General features: G+C 39.1%; 1 protein-coding gene across 3 annotated transcripts in view; it reads right to left on the bottom strand.

The window, feature by feature from the left end:
- The window catches only part of prkcaa (protein kinase C, alpha, a), a 141,414-nt gene that overhangs the window by 57,845 nt on the left and 62,109 nt on the right, over positions 1-21,460 (bottom strand). For all 3 annotated transcript variants that reach the window (XM_041036881.1, XM_041036878.1, XM_041036880.1), the window contains exons 4-5: positions 8,274-8,385; positions 6,689-6,817 (exon numbers count right to left, since the gene is read on the bottom strand). In XM_041036881.1, the coding sequence (XP_040892815.1) occupies positions 6,689-6,817; positions 8,274-8,385 (241 nt within the window). The remainder of the gene's footprint in view (positions 1-6,688; positions 6,818-8,273; positions 8,386-21,460) is intronic.

The following is a 21,460-nucleotide window of genomic DNA, read 5'->3' as shown; positions in this document are numbered from 1 at the left end:
ATATCACTTTTGTTTAAATGTCTGGCAGATTAAATGAGAAACTCACTGGCAGCATTGAGCGACAAATTAACTGTGGAGATCAGCATGCAACAATTCTTGATCAAGAATTTGAAGATAATCTGAGACATAAATAATAAAATAAAGTGGGAGAACTCATTTCAACAATATATTAACTCTGATCAACTCTGATCATCAGGACGAAGGATGTGCTTCACTACTGAGTGAGAAAGAGTAGAAGTACACACACACACAAACAAACATAGAGTGCACACAAACACACTGTCTCTCTCTTTGTCTACTTGACCGTTAATACAGCAACTACAAACCAAACAAACCACATTCCTCTATGTTAATTTATGGTTGGAAGGCCAAACATGCACCACACGTTTATTGTACATTGACAACAGGTTGCTCTTTTCGTGGATGTGTGCAGTATTAAGAGTTAGACCTGATGCTTGACACTGCCAACCAGTAAAATAGCCTTAAAAAGAATGAAACCAAGGCGATGAACGGAGATGCAAGATTGAGAAAAAAGATAAAAGCTGAAAATACAACAGGAGCTGTTGAAACACCTTGTTAAACTTGGATTAGCACCTATGTAGATACCTGGCTTGAATACTAGAACATATTGTGGATTTGTTTTGTTCATTTTGTGATTTCCTACATTTCCTAGAATGCTACAGTGGTTTTCTGTATGAAGGTATATTGCAGCCCGTTTATCAGGATGAGTAAGGTGAATGTGCATAAAGAATGATGATGCCATGCACCACTGAAGATATTTTTTTGCATACAACCTTTGACTAGTTCACTAAGATGAAAACAATGATTGTAGTGCGTTCTAGTATCCTCTTTCACAGAGACCAAAACTGACCATTTATATTACACTTTTCTCCCGGTGTAGCAGGATTGTTAATATCTCTTTCTGACGTTACATTCTCTACACTTGGGCAGTTGTCTAAAGTAATAAGAATACATCAAAGGCTACGGCAAAAAAGACTCAGAAATGCAAGGCAATTCGCTGTTAGCTCCATTTGCCAGAGGGTATTAACAGCGTTTAGGGTGGATTTTGTCTTTTACTGTAAAGTGTCACTACACCTCCAAAAGGTTCAACAGTGAAACTGGTTTCCCTGATCTACCCACACCTATATCTACTCCGAGCACCAATCTGACCTACACACACCTACGCTGCACCTACATATAAAACACATTGACTCCTACAGCAGCATAAATGCAACAAATAGCAGAGGCACATTTGGACATTGAGGCAAAAGGAAAAATCAAATGAAAAGGTTAAAGTAGAGATAAAAGGAGAGGAGGGAAGTGAGAGGGAGAGCAGAGGGCTTGTTAAATGAAGCTTCTGTGCAGAACTGGGTGAGTCAACGAGGGAACAAAACGGAAATGTAATTATTACCACTGTCTCTCACACAGTCCCAAAGGACCTTCAGACACACACACACACACACACACACACACACACACACACACACACACACACACACACACACATGCACGCACAAACACACACATTCACATGCAGCGTTGAATAAAAGTATAAATAAAAGAATATGGACATAAATTACAGAACTGCCCTCTCCCAAGTGGCTATTTGTACTGGATATTTACACAGAGTCAACAATAGAACAATAGTTGCTGAAACAAACAGGAGGGTGGCTTCCTCAGCACCAACGGACAGAAGGGAGCTGTGTTTAAAGGGCGGAGGACAAGGTTAGTGGGCTACGTCCATCCTTCAGCAGAGAAACAGAACTTGTTTTGTCTCCTCCAGCACCTCCCCTCCTATCTCCATTTCACTCTAGCTGACAAGAAAACACACATTCTCTCAACTCATGTTTCTGGAAACTGCACAAATCTCTCTCAGTGGTTCTGAGTCACTTTCATTTCTGAAAGGGAGAAAGTTCTCTCTATAAGTCTCTGTTGGTCTGGTTGGAGTTTGTATGTGGATTCCTGTCATGGGATGTGACTTCCTTTTTGGCCATGGTCAACTGTTGAACTGCCAAAGACACTGGGAGTCACTCTTCACTCCAAGTTGAATATGTGTGCACTGTGGGGTTGACTGGGGCATTTTCCCACTCACTGTTTTGCACTCACTAAATCAAGCTTTCCCTTGTGACTTACGGGGCATGGATGTTTATTATGGACATTCAGTGTCTGTTTACATGTTTTGTTACATTATGAATTTGTAGTAGCTCTGGTTGGCTTGTACACTGGTCTGGCTTGCGAGGCATCTGGTCAGAAATCATTTCAAAAATTCTTATTAAAAAGTCTTCAGGTGTGAGAGCCTAACAAGAACTTTAGTTCCACGTAAAACACAATAAGCTAATTCTAAATTGAGATGAAAAATGTAAATTCAGGCCCAAACTCAAGGGATCAGGTTTTTTGGATGAGCTTGTGCTTATGACCATATGAGCTTCAGTAAAACTCATCTGAGTCAAGGAATTTAAGAGGAAAGTGTGTGTACACAAAGGCACAATTAGCTAAGACCCACCTGGGGGAGAACAAATATACTGAACTGTTTTCAGAGACTAGAACAGACGTCAGTCAGTGTGGCACTTTATTCTTAAACCTCATTTGAACCTATTTCATTTGAATCGTGAAAGGTGAAAAAAAAAAAAAACTCCCAAGAAGCCAAATACAACAGGCATTGGTAATTCAAGCTGATGTTTTTCAGTTACCTCAGATGGTTCTAATAATAAATCTTCTAAAATTCTGGCACAGAGCAATGGGAACTAGAGATTTTTGTCAAAAGCTTCATCTTTGCTTCAGAGCAGGATTCATAATCAATGTTGGGCAAGTTACATGAGATACATAATCAATTACTAATTACTTTTTTCACTTGGAAAAAGTAATCACATTGCTTATTTAATTACTAGTGGCTAAAGTACTTTGTTGTGTTACTTTTTACACCATGTTTGACATGTGAATACTTGAACGAGACACGATGGTTTATTGCTGCCAGCCAACAGTTTCCAGGAATCTACTGACCATCAACAACTAGCTTAGCCCCGGAGTTTGCGCGCTATTTATAGGAAAAATGCATGTTCACACAGTCAAGCACACACATCCAAGTGAAAAGGATCACACTTGTGTTTGTGGATTGATACATCTGAAAATGATGCAAAGTTTCCTCCTGCCATCCATCCACTGCACCTTCTTGCTAAACTCTTCACCATGTAACACAATTCCGTTTGGCAGGCTGTCTGCAAGGCGTCTACAGCAGCTAATGTAATCTGTGATACAATCTGGCCTGAGTGGGCAGCGGGCTGGTACTGCAGTACACACACCTACACACACGCAAACAAGGGAGCACATGCAAATGATAACATGCATGTTGCGGCCACATCAGGAAAAGGCTGCTATGTACCACAGAAGGCCCGAGAATCTGCAGGTGTTCACTCAAAACCAAACACTGTTGTAGGTGATAATGGTGGTTTCCCGTCCAAAAACACACATACACATTCATGTGTACTTACGCACATACAAGTGTGAAATATGCATACATTTTCACACATACTGTACACACACACATATCATTATCATGAGCTGACAGCAGTCTGTGGCAGTGCACGGTTCAGCAAAAATGAAAGCAATATTGGACTGGAATGTCTCTGAAGTAGATACAGCCAAACATTGTGTGAAGAGGGTCAGTGGTAATATCGCCAGCTTATCCAACAGGATATTATGAGTTCTTGAATTCAGAGCCCAGATGAGATCCGATGTTAAAAGAGAGAGCGAGAGGAAGGAGCATAAAAAAAATCTTTCCTTTTAACAAGAATCTATTTTGCAGTCCTGTTCAATCAAGTGTTTTAATGAGCCTTACAGTTTTCTGTCTTTGTTACTTTGTCACTTACTTGAAATTCAGTTCCCTTTTCATTTTTTTTCTGTAATTCTGTAACTGTGAGCATTTCTTGGTCTCCAAATGCCAATGCCAGCCCCAGCTTCTTTAGCACAGGTACAAACTATTAACAGCATAAAATGCATTAAGATTACCAATAGGACGTGCATTCAGCTAGATGACTGGACTGTGAAAGGTGAATACATGAGAGGGGGGAAATGCAAGGCCTCATCCCAAAGTCTCAAGTAAATATTTGTGCATTATTTGATCAGTTCAGTATATTCTGAAGTGATCTCAGCCATGTTTAAACTGTTGTCACTGTTTAGGTATTTCAACTCTTGACTCGACCATAAAGACAATCTACATGTTACAGTTTTTTAAGCTATTTTAAAAACCTAGATCACATACACAGTATCACATTCTTCAGAAAATTAAACTAGTGTATGTGAGTGTGTTTTCGTGAAACTAGCAGAGAAATGCAAACTTGCCAAAGATGAAAGCCAGACATTTGGCAAGATCTTGCATGATATTACTCATCGTCAATCATAATCAATGCTTTATGTAACCATAAGTATCCACCTTTTCCACCACTTGAGTTTCCTTCTTATATTTATATTTCAGGGTAATGTTAAGTGTGCTTAGATGAAATCCAAACAGCTCAACTGTGCACAAAGATACACTAATCTAATACTAATAACACTAATCTCAAGTATGGAGAGCAGACTTTAGTGCTTTAGTGCAAGTCATTTTATTCATTACTCAAATAAATGTTCCATAACTTTTGTGTGCATGCATAAAGATGTTGCACCGCTTTCCTGCCCCTGTTCCTTCTAGCAATAATTTGATAAGTGAATAAGTCAGTGAAGTTCAATACCAGGGTCTTAAGATGCACTGACCCCCGTTAGCCAGCTAATTGAATGATTATGTGCGCCTGCTGTCAGCTCCCTGCTGTCACTATTGTTCTAACAGATGTGCTAATGCACTATCATTACAGCCGGGGGATTTACAGCATGCCTCGAAATACAAAGCAAAATGGGCTCCTACACCAAAATAAACTGTTGTGCCGCAATGTTTCCATAATAAACTCATGCGCAAAACAACAGGGATAAAGCTTGGCTTGTCCATTATTTTTAATTGTCATTTTTAAAAGGCCAAAGAATCAGTAATAACCAATGCTTTGCTGTTTTTGGCAGTTACGATAAGCTTTCGCACAGAGAGCTGTAAAACTGTGTATGGTTATCTCTACATCTACTTTTCTCCATCATAACATCTTTCATTAGGTAAGAAAAAACCTGTCACAGCAGCAGCTCTTGGAACCCCTGGCTTCATGTTCAAAACCAAAGACTCTACACTCACAATCGGGGGGGACTCAGATACATTTGACAGATTATGCATAAAATTATCTCAGCTTAAGCACAGCAGCTGGTCAGCCATTATTTGCTCTGAGAGGATTATTCAACACTGCCTGCAAAGTCAACAGATAATACACTGTCAAATAATTTGTGATTTATGAACTGAAACACTTAAGTCTACATCTCATTGTACTTACTACCAAGGCAAGTGATGAATAAGCATAAAAGATAAATAGACAAAGCACAGTGTGGGAGGAGCGAAGGGCGATAACAATTAATTTCAAGAATATCTGATTGAGCCAAGAATCATGTGGCTTTGTTTTTAATAGATTAACTAATTAACTGATTTCTCTTGCTAAAACATGTTGTATAGAGACCGATAAAAAGAGCAGTGTGCCTCACAGAGACATGAATATTTATCCATAATGTTCATGTATAGATAAGATATGACATGACATGAATGACGCATCTTGTTCTGACAACCTTTTTCTTTTTTGGTCGTTCAGACAATATTAACAAACGGCTGCAAGAAGATTTTTAACTGATCTGAATGGTGTCTGGAAAATTACATCATCAGTCATTACATTAAGTAAATGCTATTAATAGTATCTCATTACATCCTTTCCTGAGCTTGGTAGGAAGACCAGGTGTTTCTTTGAAACCAGAGGCATGAGTAATTAAAACGGCTGGAACAGCCAGTGATATGATCGTGTAGAATAGCCTTCTAATGAATAATGGTAAGGAAGATGATTGTAAAGCCATGATCCTATTCACAAGCAGGGAGCACTCAGATCCTGTCTTTATGTAAATCTGATGAGACATAAATTAATATATCAAGCTTTCAATTTGCTTTCCAGAGACAATTCAGTTATATTAGAAACTCCAGCCAACACAGAGCAAGTCGTGACTGTTTAAAAAGAGTAACAACACGAGGCCCACGCAGCAGACCACACACCACTGCACGAATACATATTTGGATTGGGATTGCCTTCCAAGTGTGTTGTAACTGTGACTTGTTTAGCAGGAGAGGCTCTATTGATCTGTGTACCAAAAGGGAATAGCCTTTGCAGCATATTGATAGCTGATAGTCACAAGGCTAGTCATGCAGTTAGCGGATGGATTCACTGCATCACAAGCAGGCCAGAGTTAATGTTGAGCAAAGTTTAATTCAGGCTAATGGCAGCAGGGGATAAAGAGTGAATGTCTGTGTGAAATTAGACAGTCAGGGTTTATGGACAAAAAGGGCAAAGTGTTGAAAATGATCCAGGCTCACAATCAAGAACAGAACAATAGCATCCATCTGCAAACACCTGCAACCTCGACCCCGCTTACCTGGAGTGACACACACACACACACACGCGCGCGCAGACACATAAACACAAGTGTTAACTGAACAATCTAAATTCATTCAGGTTATTCACTTTGCATTTTTTTTTGAGCCCAAATAAATTCAGCATGTGCTTACAGAGAGCGTTGTGAGGCCTACCTGTCACCTGCAGCTTATCCCCGCTGACCTCACACTTGAGGTAAACACGCCCCCTCCTTTCGGTGTGATCAGTTCCACACAGGCTGGGCACATTCATGACACACTGCTTATGGACGTTCATATCGCAGGCTGGAGGGCCAGAGAGAGGAGACGGAAGACATCAGGGAAGAGGATTTCATCACAGATAAAGACATTTGATGACTGACTGGGTCAGGGCTGACTTAGAATTGACTGACTGATAAACACACTTCAACTGCTACTGACTGATTATATAAGAGTTTCGTATGTTTGTATGACTACATTTTTGCATATTTTTGAATTTAAAATGGCAAGGACGTATAGTTACAACAATAATTCATGATGCTAACAGAATATGTGTTTGATAGTACACCCTCTCATAAAAGCAATCTGCACATGCATGCAGCCTTTCATGGTCTAATGTTCCATGAATAGAGTAAGCTGCTTTAAAAATGTCTTCTAGATTTACTATCCCTATATAAGGGCATATTTCAATTCCATTTCATGTATTATACATGTTTGGCACTGTTTTGTCTGAAAGCTGTATGAGAGAGGAGATAACAAGGTTATGACCCAGATTCAGCCCAGTGATGTCAAGCATACATGGCATGACAGCCAGCTGAGCCGCCCTGTCATGGATTGGGAACAGTTTCCAGTGGTTACATCACCAGGCCGCCAGGTGAAAAGATGAAAAATAAAGAAATATGTTGTTATTTACTTACTAACAATTACTTTTTTTGTTCCTTACTGTGGCAGTCCTGTGGCTCAACAATGCTTATAAAAATACTACTGTGCCATCTTATTGTGCTGTGATTAGAAGTGCAATTGATCTGCCAAAATAATTTGCCGCTCCACATCTCTATTTATGTACACCCTGGAGCAATCATTAGGCATAACTGGTGGTCTGTAGTAGGTGGCGGATAATGTATTTAGGAGCTCATTAAGGCATTCAGACTTTAATCCACTCACACAAGATTAAAGAGAATAAGAGTGAGTTAGGGATATTAATAAAGTCTCGGGAAAGCTTTGATAGGAGGCCTATTCAAGGTGCAGCGAACATAGCTGCAGACTGAAAATAGACAATCTGTGATTTTAATGAGTGAAAGTCAAGGAGGGAGGGGAAATACATCGGCCTATGATATTCAGTGAAGAGGAACAATGGGCGTTTTTTCAGGAGGCTGTTGCTGATAAAGTGGCTCTGAAACAGAACATAATGTGTGTAGAGCCACTTACAGCAAACCATTATTTTCATATGCATGCCACACTTATGTCTCATTGACCTGTATAACAGAGCAGTACAGGTTTAATTATCCTCCTATACTATTTGAGCATCAACGTTAACCTCTTAATACCTATGATTTACTAGCTAAACAGCCACATTTATACTACTGACAAAGCACAATAGCTTGGACACACTGGTAAATATTCAATTTCATTTTTTAGGCAAAAATCAGGGGTTTAAAACAAGCACAAATTCAAATTGTTTGATTTTATATTATTAAATGCTCATTTTAAAATTTCTTACACATTGAGTGAGATGTTATAGAGATTAAATTTAATTACTCACAGTCGCATTTCATGCCCTGGTGGATGAGGCCATAGAGCAGAGAGCCACAGTGGTCACAGAAGGTGGGGCTCCCATAGGTGTGGATCTTAAACTTATGTTTTGTTCTGGGATCCTGGAGGAATCAAAAAAGAAAAAGAGGAATCAGAAACTGTGTGATGACTGAAAAGGCAAATTGATTAAAAGTTGGAAAGCAATAACAGTTTATATAATCAAAATCACCTGAACCACTGTCTTTGGCCTACTGATGACACTACCACACTTTTAAACCACACTGAGAAATGTGGTTTAAAAAGGGGTTTTGACTGTCTGAATTCAGACATATATTATGAGCTGTGTGTTCTGTACAGCTTCTTTTTGTTTCTGTCAGGGCACCTTATAATGTTCTTTTGCACCTTGACTTGTTCACTGTCTGGATTTGAGATGCTTAAATGTTAATTGTAGCACCACTGGTTTCAAAGAACCAAAGTTTCATCCTTACTTGAACATGAATACAGAGTAGGCTGACTAGAAAGGTCTCTTGAGTCTTAAAAAGGGAGGAAAATGTGTGTCCTAGTAGAAGCTACTGACAAAATACAGACAGATATGAACTGGTACCTCAGTAATAACGAAATACTGGATGTTTAAAGGTTTTTTGCATGAGGCTATAAATTTTATATATCTATCTATATATCTATTTATATATCTATCAAAGGAAAATAATTTCACTCGATTACAGCAGCATCCCTTACTTCCCTCATTTCACACGTTTTTGAAGGACAAATGGAAGCTGAAAGCATCCTGCTGCATCACAGAACGCCATTGTGTGTCACGAAAATGAAAGTCACTGAGTGAGACAATTCATTGCTGATTGCCAGCTGACCGCAATCACCAGTTATTGTCTTTTCTTAGACAACTTGAAGTGGAAGCCAATCAAATCTGCATCAGCCTCTTATTAAACCTTTGTTTTGGGGTTGATGTTGACCACATCAGTGAGCGAGAGCTGATTTGTTTGCACTCCATGGGCTTAACATTACACGCAAGAGCACCAAAGCAAGAAATACAGTTCATTTCACACTTGCAATTAATGATTAATTTTTAAAGCCATACTTATGCACACAATAGATCAAGGAATTATTGCACACTAGAACACCAGGTCTTGCAGAATCAACACAATTAAACATTCTCAGTTATGACCGGAAACAATGAAAAAGACATTACTTGATGTTCATTACCCCATAAGTGTCAGAAACTGCATACTATGAAAATGTGTGCACTGTACAAATACTAGAAGGACCTGTCTCATGTATTGTGTATTTTGGCTGTTCAGTAAATGGGTGTAAACAGTCATCAAAGCCATGAAAGCTTTTCATTCATCATTAGTTCATTGCTCCAGGCTTTCTACATAAATATTATATTAGTCAAAGCGTGAAAAACACCAGGGTTTAATGGAGAGTAAAATACTACACGAGTGTGTGAGACTGGGTAGCAAAGGAGCGATAGGCTGCAGAGGCTAAATCACATCTTTGTAAAGATAATATTGTACACTGTTTGTTGGCCTCTGCTATGTTAAGACTATTTTCTTACATACAACAACAATTTTATACAATAACAACATGTGGTGGGTTTATAGCATTGTTCTCACATGTTATGAAAAAAATGTTTCCATATTTGTGTTTATTTTGTCAACACAATTTATGCATTTTAATAAAGAGAGATTCTCCAACAGGGAAACAGGATGGCTAATATTTTATCACCCATCACTCCACAGTGTTAATTCTGTTTTAATCATGCTTACACGAGCATTTTACAGGATGTAAAACAGGCTGGAACCCTTTCCTGCACAGCTGAGCACGTCTAAAGGAGTTACTCACAAAGAAGACTCACACTTGGACCAAAATCACAACCACATCATCTCACTATCCGCTAACCATGTAAAATTATCCATCAATCCCATCAAATATGTTTTGTTAAATTCTATCCTTAAAAACTCCACGACACATATTAAAAGTCATAAAGTGCTCTACATCACATGGTACAAAGGTTTAGAATTTTGATTTTGGATCATGATATGATGATATAGAGTATTAACGATCTGTGTAATTTATGCATGTAGAGTAACTCTCAGACCCTTAGCCATCACCACAAATGCATAGATATGCATTTTCTAATATTGTATGTTCTTATTACAACATCATAAAAATGAATACAACTGTAATACTTGATGATATACACAGTATATTCACACTGTTGTGTGGACTTGTAAGACAGCACAAATAAAACAACCCATCTATTGCGCCTCGTTTGCATTTGTTATTCCTGAACACAGGCCTGGTATTTGCATGGCTAGCTTCCTACCCCTCTTTCAAGTAAATGCAGCACCCATCTTTTTATCAGATGCGGATTAGAACTCAGTGGGCCATCCATTATACATTTGGATAATTTGGATACTGATTTGGATAAGGTAATATTTAGACTTAAAAGTGACCCTTATCCACAGTCAGAGCAGACAGAGATGGAGGAAGATATACAGCAGAGTTACGACAGGTCAGATATTCAACCCAGCACACAGAAAATGATGCACTAGACAGAGAAAAATGATTCCCTGTTAACACATTAAGGGATGATTCGGTGAATTTAGCAGAACCAACAGTGAGGCTTTAATTGGAAATTATCCACTGTGCCACTTCTACAATTCGCCTGTTCAGCATTGCAGTTGACAGTTCGATTCATCACTAAAATGGTAATGTAACATTCATGAGCTGAGTCCATTTTATTTGGCACTCTATCTGTCGCTGCAGAACATTTACAATTCAATAAAATATGGAATTAAACTAAACAAATGGCACTCGGTGCAAACTCTACCTTCTGTAAATGTCTGCATGCGTTAAGTAAAGTTCTTGTATTTTCATGTGATCTGTTGAACAAGCAGAACCAGTAACCATCCTGAACAGTAAATGAAAAAAAAGAGTAAAGGCTCTGGTGCAAACATAAAGCCTGATGCATAAGGTACACATATGGTACACGTGTTACTGCAACTGCTATAATACTGGGGTATCACTTGAAGGTAAGTGTTACAGTAAAGGGTCAATCAGAATGTCACGCTTCCAATATACAGTGCAGACATGTATACATTCATTTATTCATTCATTCATTTTGTGCACTCAAACTGCAGTTTATGAAGCACACTCCCCTGCAGTGAAAACTGGACAACTGCCACTTTTCCTAGGACCCGTTCAAAGTGCTTTCCTGCTCATTCTCAAATTGTGCTGTACTGTAAATCTCTTTCAGAGTTAGTATCCCTTTAAGTGGATTTACATTGAGAACATTATCCAGGCTAGTCTTTTTTTTTTCTTTTTTTTCACAGCATCTAGTTGAAAGAACACCTGTCTATGTATTCCCTGGAAACAGCAGAGCTTCATTCTCCCAGGAAAGAGAGAAAGAGCAGAAAAACAGCAGTCCTAAGAATATCACTCCTATTTTTTTTTCCAGTATCTTGAGAAAGTGTCAAATGTGAAATGAATGAGAAGAGCTTGACCCAGCAGACATAAATCATCAGTAAGGGGAGCTGCATGTCATGTATCTCAGCGAGAGCTGACAGTATCACACCACGAGGCGCCACAGTGATCAATGGTGCTGTTTGCCATTTTAGTCTATTTGACACTGGCCTCTGGACTAATGCAACAGAGACTCATTCAGGCTCCTCAGATCTCACTTCCAATCTGCCATTTCCCTGCCTGTCAGTCTGCAGAGGCTTTACAGGACAAAGAGAAACGCTTCCTCTGTCTGTCTTTCAGCCGTCCTCCCCTGTAAGTGATAAGTAAGCCCTGGTCTGGAACAAAAGAGGTATTGTGATTACATTTCAGCTGCTGCAGGCAACTTTATCTACATAATTTGAATATTCTATTATGTAGCAAGGAATTGAAACATCATCAACAGGTCTTGGACACAGCTTACAGTGCGTAAGACCTGTTGATGATGTATCTAAAACAGATGGGGGTGACTTTTTGAAATGCAGCAATGATGAAGTAATCACTGAATCATCCTAATTAATCAACAATAATCCAAACCTTCAAAACACATCTTGCATACAGACTGTTGTTTTATTGCCATATGACAGTAAAAATGTTCTTGTCGCACTTACCTAAAGTGTATGCAAGTATTAAACATAAATATTTCACAAACTTAGAGGACATTTTCTGCTCTGCTTCTCTGAATAGGTCTGTAATTCTTAAGGATCTCACTGTAAGTCAGCACATCTCAGTCTGCCAAGCCATGATGACACGAGCCGTTGAGGCTGATGGTCAGCTCGTCTGAGATGTCCATCATCTTGAGTGACTTTAAAGTCATGCAACACCACATTTTGTGAAAACAGCAGATATATTAGGAGTCACATCACAGGACCATCAAGAGTCAGGTATAGAGAATCATGACTGACTTTTATTAATCAAATTTCAGGTGTAAAAACACAACAATTTTGAGTGATCTAGTTTTGACAAAAAATATGAAATATCCCTCTCTCTGTAACCAGGTACCCATAGAGGAAAAATGTCTGTATTATTATACTGTAACATGCCTTTTTAATACAATGGCCAAATTATTCAAACTCTGCCAGTTTGAAAATGTAATGTTTTCATGGAGAGATGAAGCAAATTACACAATTGCATACATATAAACATCCAATTATTAGCCCTGACTGCACAGTGTACTGGCCAGCAGTCAGTGTGTTACTTAAGGACAGACAAAAAAAAAAAAAAAAGAGGGGTAGACAGAGGGCAGAGAGAGAGCGAGAGGGTGTGCCAGCTGCACTTACTCATGTCCACCCACACACAGCTGATCCTGAAGGATTATCCTCTCGTCCCCCACCCCTCCCCCTTTGCTTTGTTCCCTCCATTTACAGCATGAATGAGTGATGGAGCCACGTTCAGCTGCAGATGAATCGTGTATTTTTATCAACTGTCACATAAGCTTTTGATGGCTGAAACATGGCTTAAATGTTCCAAGATAATGGAAAAATACTCACAATAAAAAAACACAGTGTAATAACGGGCCAACCAAGGTGACAGTGGTGAGTCAGCAAAAACATCAGCGCCTTGAGCCCTGGGAGATGCCTGATACGTGTGTGCCTGGCAGCATCTGAGAAGAGGTCAACCACTGCGACAGATCATGAAAACGGACCCTTGTCCCACTGATTAGGCTACATGATAGTACCTGTGTAAGAGTGAAAGTGTGGACATCTTTAGCTCACTTCCTGCTTGTACTGCGTCTACAATCATTCATTTTAAATTGATATATTTTGATTTAATATATTGATTTTCTCTTTTTAAATGAACGAATTCATCTTGTATATTATAAAATGTCACAAACTAACAACAAAAATAACCACATATTTCCAGAGCCTAAAATTGTGTCTTCAAATTGCTAATGTCATGGCAATCCATCTGATAGTGGTTGAAATATTTCAGTCTGGACCAATGTGGTGGACCAACCAACAAACCAACACTGCCATGCTGGAGCCGCAATCATTAACCATAATAGAGACGAAATCATTTTCTGATGTTCAACCACTTGTAGCTAACTGCTCAAAATTAATTTATGTCAACATCCAACCCAGCTGATTTAAAGATTCACTAGGGCAAGATGTAATGTGCAGAAAATGAAACCTGTAAATGAGTGTACCCGACTACACATCACTAAGCACACTAGGTTGTCCATTAACACATCCTTTCTGCAAGCTGTGGGATGGAACGGTTTACCCCTGTGGCTTCTATCCCCTATTACAGCCTAATTGGGTCTTAATGGGAAATTCAAGACAGACTGAGTGGCGCTGCCCTGTCAGAACAGCAGGGGAAGCACAGAGTAATGCCGAAAGCAAAGATGAACTCAATCACTAGGATCAACACAACAAGGCCATAATGGCAAAACAAATCCAGAGGGTGTTACATCTTGACTGGATAATGCCACGAGGAGGTTGCCCCTTTGGCCACTAGGAATACGAGAGTCAGTAAGATTGTCCAGATGTTACATGCACAGACATGGAGTAATGTTGCACCAATACCGTAATTACATCTGTATTATTCTCTGTTTTAAGGCGTGGCTAGTAGTCCATGATACAAACAAGTAACTTAAGTCTGTGTCTGCATAGTTTGGATTAGCATGTGTGCATGAGTATGCAGACTATCCCGCTGTTACAAAAAAAGGATGGTGACAGTTGGATTGAGGCTGAGGTTGAGATACAAGGCAATCAACAGAAAAGGTCTCACTGAGCACTGGCACTGTATAAATGTGAACAACAGAAACACAAGAAGCAAAGACTATTTTTAGTGAATTCTAACTGACATGAAGTTGACATTACTGCTTATGACACAGGAGAAACATGCCTACTCATGACAGATGAGGGATAAACAATGACTCCCATTTTGAATCAAGTAATGATGATAACAGTTATGGATGTTGGCTATGACCATGATGAGGCTAATAAATAAGAGACAAATCTCAAGATGTTTTTGGCAGAGTAATAGACTGCAAAGACGGCCACATAGATTGAGCTAACCCACTTGTTCCATTTGGCAAATTTCTCTCTGAAAACCACGATCTCTACATCACTCGCATTCTTTGCTAAAATAAGATGGTTCTTGAATTTTACTGGCATGTATAGTAGACAAAGACAGAGCCAACACAAACCTACATAATGAATGAAAAATACTTGGAAAAATTCAACCCAAACCATGCTGTTATTTTTTCTTTTAAACTATGATAATCTCATCTTTTTCAAAAACTTCCAGTAGATTTTCCTTTAAACGTATTTTGGTATTTGTCCTGTCGTAATCCCAGGCAGATCTGCATGTGAAGTCACAGATCAAAAGCAGACACAGGGCAGAGGGCTGATCAAAAGACTCTAGGCAACCAGGAGATAGTGATGAAAACAGAAGCACAGGGGGTCAGTGCAGTGATCTTGGCTAATTAGCCAGACTCTCCAATCCAGCTTAATTAGCAAGCAGGACGCCAACCAGCCCCCTGTTAATGAACAGCTTGGCAGGGTGAAGCTGTGCGGGGGCTTCCCAGCAGACGGGGGGGAAGGGAGGGGCAGAGGCGGATGATGTTCAAGACAAGCGTCACCCTCCATCCTGCATACACACTACTCACACTGAGATTATGAATGATATTTTCACCTTGTTTACTAATTGAATATACATGAATGTAAATCCAAAATCTGACTACTTTTAACCCACTTTTACATTTGTGACTCAACAGGATTAAACACCTTGACATAAAAACTGCAACTTCATGAGAAAAAAAAAAAACATACTTGTGTCTTGAATCACTGAAATATTTGTGTTGCATATGGAACACAACAGAAGTTTCCAAGCACCCATGGACATTGGATATGAATATTCTCAATTATACAATAGAAGAAAAGATGTTTAAATACAGCCTGGACAAAAAGACAACAGTGGCACTGAACAGATGGCTTAGTGCTGCAGTTAGTTTTATCTCAATTTCACTTGAAAGAAAACTCCTGTAAGCCAAACTAAGTAATTGTACTCTGCATCTTGCATCTGGTCAGCCTGTGCCAACATGAACAAACAACTGCAGGTTAAACTGTGAGGGCACTTGGTTTGTATTATGAAATTATGTATGAAACATTGCTAAATGAGAGCAGCAGACTGTGTGGTGTTAGACACATTAAGAACAAAATTATTGTGTAGATTCTATTTACAGCAAATATTAAAGCTGCTCACAACTAGCTAACAGCCAATCTGAGTAACTGATGCCATCAACATGAGGAACCTGATGTTAAAATACCAAGAAGCCAATGAGCGCTGGCCGTAGGGAAACTAGGTGGGTACCACAAATTTGTATATGCACTGTATGTTTGGTGCAGTGGCAAACATCAAAGACAAGCCAGTAGGTTTACGTGCACACAAGAAATTAAGCTACTCTGAAACTCAGGTTACACAGGAAAACAGACAAATTATTATAGTAACCTGGACACTGTAAAACTACATATAAATGCAGCAGGTTCATCAGATTTCTTCCCTACTCCTGAACTTCTTTTGGAAGCATTTGTTGCTTACTATAGTAGTGGTAAAAGGTAAATAAAATCAAGTTTTTGCACTGTAGCAGCTATTTTGTGTTACCTTCAGCTTTTCATGGTATCATTTTTCATATAATGTAACATACATAGATCTCTCAGTGTAATTATAGCTCCTTTCATCCTGCTACTTCTGTCTCAGCAACAGTTTCCCTGTGTGAAGTCTTTGTCATGGCTATACAAGAGAAAAGCCGATCAGAAACCTGACTATGCGTAAATATTACATATATGAAACCAGCTTTCTCCTGGCAGGGGAAACCTAGCTGGCAAAATTAGGTTCCTCTAATCCCCTATCCAGATTTTGGAAACCGGGTTTCTCATGTGATGATGTTTAAGTAATCACTGTACTGTGGGAAGCTGACTGTAATCCAGTTACTTAAAAAAACTCAATCATTAAACTGAGTGAAAAGACTGAGCAAGTTTCCCTGTCCTTAAACTGATGTTATTCTCACTTCAAGTCCATAAGACGGTAACACTAAGACCGCAGTCTACTCTGAAGGGTTAACAAGTTGCCATTTCATCAAAATCAGCTTCAGGCAGTGAAACAGCAGCTATACAGAATCAAAACAACACTGATTGTTCTATTTTTTGATTTTATTGAATAGAAGAATATGGAATGACCCGAGTGTAGCAATCATCAAAGGGCCTGGGTAGCTAATTCAGTCCGCCTGCATCCCACAGAGTCAAAAGAACCTGGTGTGACATTTTCAGCCATAGGGAGAGAGAGACAGAGAGAGAGAGAGAGAGTGTGAAATGAGACACATCACTACATCACTTTTATATCCTTCACTCACTTATCCCTTTGACCCGTTTGTTTCCTACAGGACTGAGAAATAAGTTGTGACACTGACACTTGAAGGTGAACAATTCCTTAATATCCAGCATCAGACAATTATTGACCACCATTAAATTCTCCTCTGAGTTCTATCTCTTCCCGCTTGTGTTTATTCTCTCACCAAATACTCTCCTCCCTCTTTTACCCATCATCCCTCACTGGGAGATGACATTTGAATCGGAGGTGGCTCCTCCCTGTACCAGTTTTTGAGTCACCTTCTCTTGTGTGAGTGTGCGTGTGTGTTTATATGAGTGTATATAGACACAGACATATCCTTTGTATGCTTTTCTTTTACTTCAGATCTATATTTTGAAAAGAGTGAGACAGTGTTTGTTGGACAACATCCTAAATCAATAGCTGCAGCTACAGATATCAGTTTGCATTTAGCAAATCCAAGTAATAGCTGTATGCTGACTGACAGGGATGATTGACATTTAGTGGTGCATTAGTGTGAGGTGCTGAAACCACAACAGTGTCATCTAACTTTCTGATGAAGACTGTTACTGTTTACAGAGTAAAACCAAGCAACAATTATTTTTTACTGATTACTGTATTTTTAAGTGACGGAGCTAATACTGCATATTGTCTACAATCACACAAATGCTGACAATACTTAAAATATGTTTATTCAATCAATTTGACATTTTTGAATTGCCATTAAAACTGTTACTCAAACGCTTTTTTAAATTAGCTATTTTGGAATTGTTCAATGTCAACAGTATCTCTAATTGTGTTAAACATTTCCCTCCTCTGCCCAACTCCTGTTACTCATTCTCAAAGAATCATTTTCAAAGTCCCTCCACATGGCACTACTGACACCCTGAGGATATGCTGAACTGTGTCACCTACTTGTGTAGTTCTTTAACTTTAAAATACATTTTACATCATACAAATCACCATTACCTTTTCCCAACAAACCCTAATCACAGTCAGTCACATGTTTGGACACACGTGTTTAAAGAATTGTGGAATGTAACACAAAGCTTCATTGATATGCTAGCTTGAGCTAGCCATCACTTTACCCTCCCGAACACATACATACAGGCGAAAACACAAATTCTGCTGCTGGCTACTTTCTAGAGAACATCCTTGTCTTGGCCTACAGCTATAGGAGTAAAACCCGTGGTTACTAAGGTGAGGAGAGGTTTGGAACAGGACAAAATGGAGCTATCATTTATCCTGACATGAGGTGCTAGGCTAGGCAAGGTTACTATTTTTAGCGTATAAATCACCACTCTGATTCCTCTTGGCCTTTCACTAAGCTGCTGAGTGCTGAGAGGGAGGGCAGGTTGCCACCACAGCTCACAGGGGGTTTTCCTTGCCGTGTGCTATCTCTTAACACATCTGTCTGCTAGCTGTCTGCTGGAAATGATAGCTGACATTTTTAACCACTGTCAGGGTCCAAGTTGCCTTTTTTACTGACTTTGTATAGATGAATGACATCTATCATGTAAGGCTTTCCTAACAAAGCCTGTAGAAAAATGTTGTGTGTACATCATTGGATGGTATTAACCCAGATTTCTTTGGTTGGTTGTTGCCATCAGTTTAAATTTTTTTGGTCCAAAGCAGATTTTTTTTAGGGCGGGGGGGGGTGAAGTACTCATTTAAGGGGCAACCTCTCTGTGAGATGTAGTAACAAAATGAACCAAAAACCAAGGCACCCCATGTGACACAGAAGTGTTATACAAAAAATTTGAGGAATCTTGTGTTAAAAAAAATAGCACAATAAAATAAATAAAATAATAGATGGGACATTACTAACGTGATAAAAAAATATAACCCAGGTGCTGATGAAGACACTCAGTATGTGGCTCCTACCTCTTAATCACAGCATCTTAAACTCCTGCTGTGGCAAGCGGGCCTTCACGAACCCCCTGCTGCAAATCAGACCCAATTCTTTCGCACCAAAACAGACACACAGTTACTAACACGTAAACACGCACAAGCAGCAAGGGAAATCCTTTAAATATGTTTCTAATGTTGAATTGTGGCGTTCAAAGCTGATAAAAAAGGAAAAAAGCTTAAAAACAACTAAAGGCTCTTACAAAGCATAATTCAAGAAGACACAAATTATTCTAACCATTTCATTCAACTGGTTTGGTTCCATGTAGAGAAAAGCACCTAGCACAAGATAAACTGAACTCACTTTACAGCTCTGAGACCTTAGAGCCCTTTCAACAAACTCTCTTGCTTGCCTTTACACAGCTTGAGAAAACTGAGCTGCCAGCTAATACAGCACTTAAACACATGGACGCTGCAGAGATGTGTTTCTCTGATGCTGGCTCATTAGCATAGCCACGCACACATGCTGTGAGTGACATCCACAGGGTCAGGAGAGGACAAGGGGGTCTGTCACAGCTGTCACATCGACTGGAAGATGACTGCACTGTTTATTACCTTCTATGTCAACCTTTTCTTTTGCACAGTAACAAGTAGGAGAAAACACGTGGGGTAAAACTGAAAAAAGAAGACCTGCTGGTTCATTTGGTCATGTTGCAAACGCCAAAAAGCCAGAATAAATTGGCTTATCAGACACAGGCCATCTGTCAGGTGCTTAATAATTAAAAGAACTTCACAAGATGTGTTCCAAAAAAGTTATCTAATAGCCAAAGTCTTGGCAGAGTCTTTTTTCACTGTAATGAGCCAGCTGACAGGGGCAGTGGCTTTGCTGTTAAACTCTGCTTTTTGTGGACTTTGGTCAGTAAAAGTTAGCTTTTGTCTGTGTAATCAATGTTATGTCTGCAGCTGTGTGTGCGTGTGTGTACTTGTGTGATTGGGGACTTAATTATGGACTGAAGGAATAGATACCTTGGCTTCTTAAGCACTGCAAAAAAAAAAAAAAAGAAAAATCCAGAGCCCAGGACTTCAGCAAACATATTGTAGTGCCTGGTGTGAAAAGAAATGTGTGCACAGAGGGAAAGAGACGAAGAGGTAAAGATTCCCATGTACAGTGTAACATAGACCCAGATCAATTACTGCTCCAAACCAGGGATCTATAACCTAATCTGACAAATACAAATGTGTAGAACATACAGCAGGCCAACTAACACCTCCTTTCTGTAAACCAAAGTCAAGCTCAAGACTGACTGAGGGAGAATATGCCTCCAGAAATACTTTTTGTGTAGACAACAGTGGCTTATGGTCAGAAATGCAAGAAATGCTAGAAAAGTCACCAAATAAATTTTTTGCCTCAGATTCTTCGATACACATAACTGTTTTCTACCTTCACCAAGGAGGCTGTGTTTTCACCTGTTTCTGTTCGTTTTTATTTGTTCATTTATCAGCAGGATTATGCCAAAAAACGATTTGCACCAAACTCAGTGGCAAGATGGGACCATAGATCATAGATCAAGGACAAACACAGTAAATATTGGTGCAGATACAGTTGAAAGGGCAGATTCAGGATTTGTTTTTTAACATTTTTCATTAACATTGCCAGATAAGGAATTTTTCAAAATTGTATGTCAATTTCTCAGGAAATTTAGTTTTGTTTGGATCTTAAATGTAAAAAAATCGGACATGTTTATGGTGTCGATATCCATGAGTTTCTATAGTTTGGTGCAGATCCTGATAGTAATCTGGATTTAGTGGAGTCTGCTGAATCTGCATTATATACAAAGCTGTACTTACTTATGTTTTATGACATAAAATCATTCATGTTATCAGACTACTTCCCTTTCCCCTTCATTTTTCCATTATAAGAACTAGATAGATGTGTAGGATTGTTTGGCCTTGGCACAGGTATGTGCTCTGCTGAAAAGATATAATGGCATCTAGCACTAAAAGCAAATCGGTGATCAACAATGAGAATAATGACACTGGTTAGTTAGTGAGTCAGTTCTTTCAAATCATATTGTCGGCATGGAATCAATAAGCATGAAACTAAACTGCCTGAAACATTTTCAATAACTAGCCCGCTTCTGTATTGCCGAAGTTAACTGCCAAAGTACTGGAAACACTAAGATGGCTTTCCAATTAATAGTTTTTTTTTCCCTTTGCCTGAAAAAATGTAAGTAAACTAAGTGTAAGTAAATGTAAGTAAAGTAGTTATTTATCTGCAGTAAAACAAAATACACAAGCACAGAGAACTGTTCCTTACTCTCTTGAGATACAGAAGGAAATGGAGAGAAGAAGGCTGACCTATCCGTAACTTGTATCTTTCTATTTCTGGGGTTTAGCTTCAGGCCTCATTCTTACATGCGAGGTCAGGTTTAGACTTCAGACCCTCTCAGGCTTCTATTTCAAGTGTTTTTGTGTGCACTGACGAGCAGGACAGTTATA

Source organism: Toxotes jaculatrix, chromosome 4 (genome assembly GCF_017976425.1).
Source record: "Toxotes jaculatrix isolate fToxJac2 chromosome 4, fToxJac2.pri, whole genome shotgun sequence".
Classification (NCBI taxonomy): Eukaryota; Metazoa; Chordata; class Actinopteri; family Toxotidae; genus Toxotes; species Toxotes jaculatrix.
This window is presented reverse-complemented; position numbering and strand designations above follow the sequence as displayed.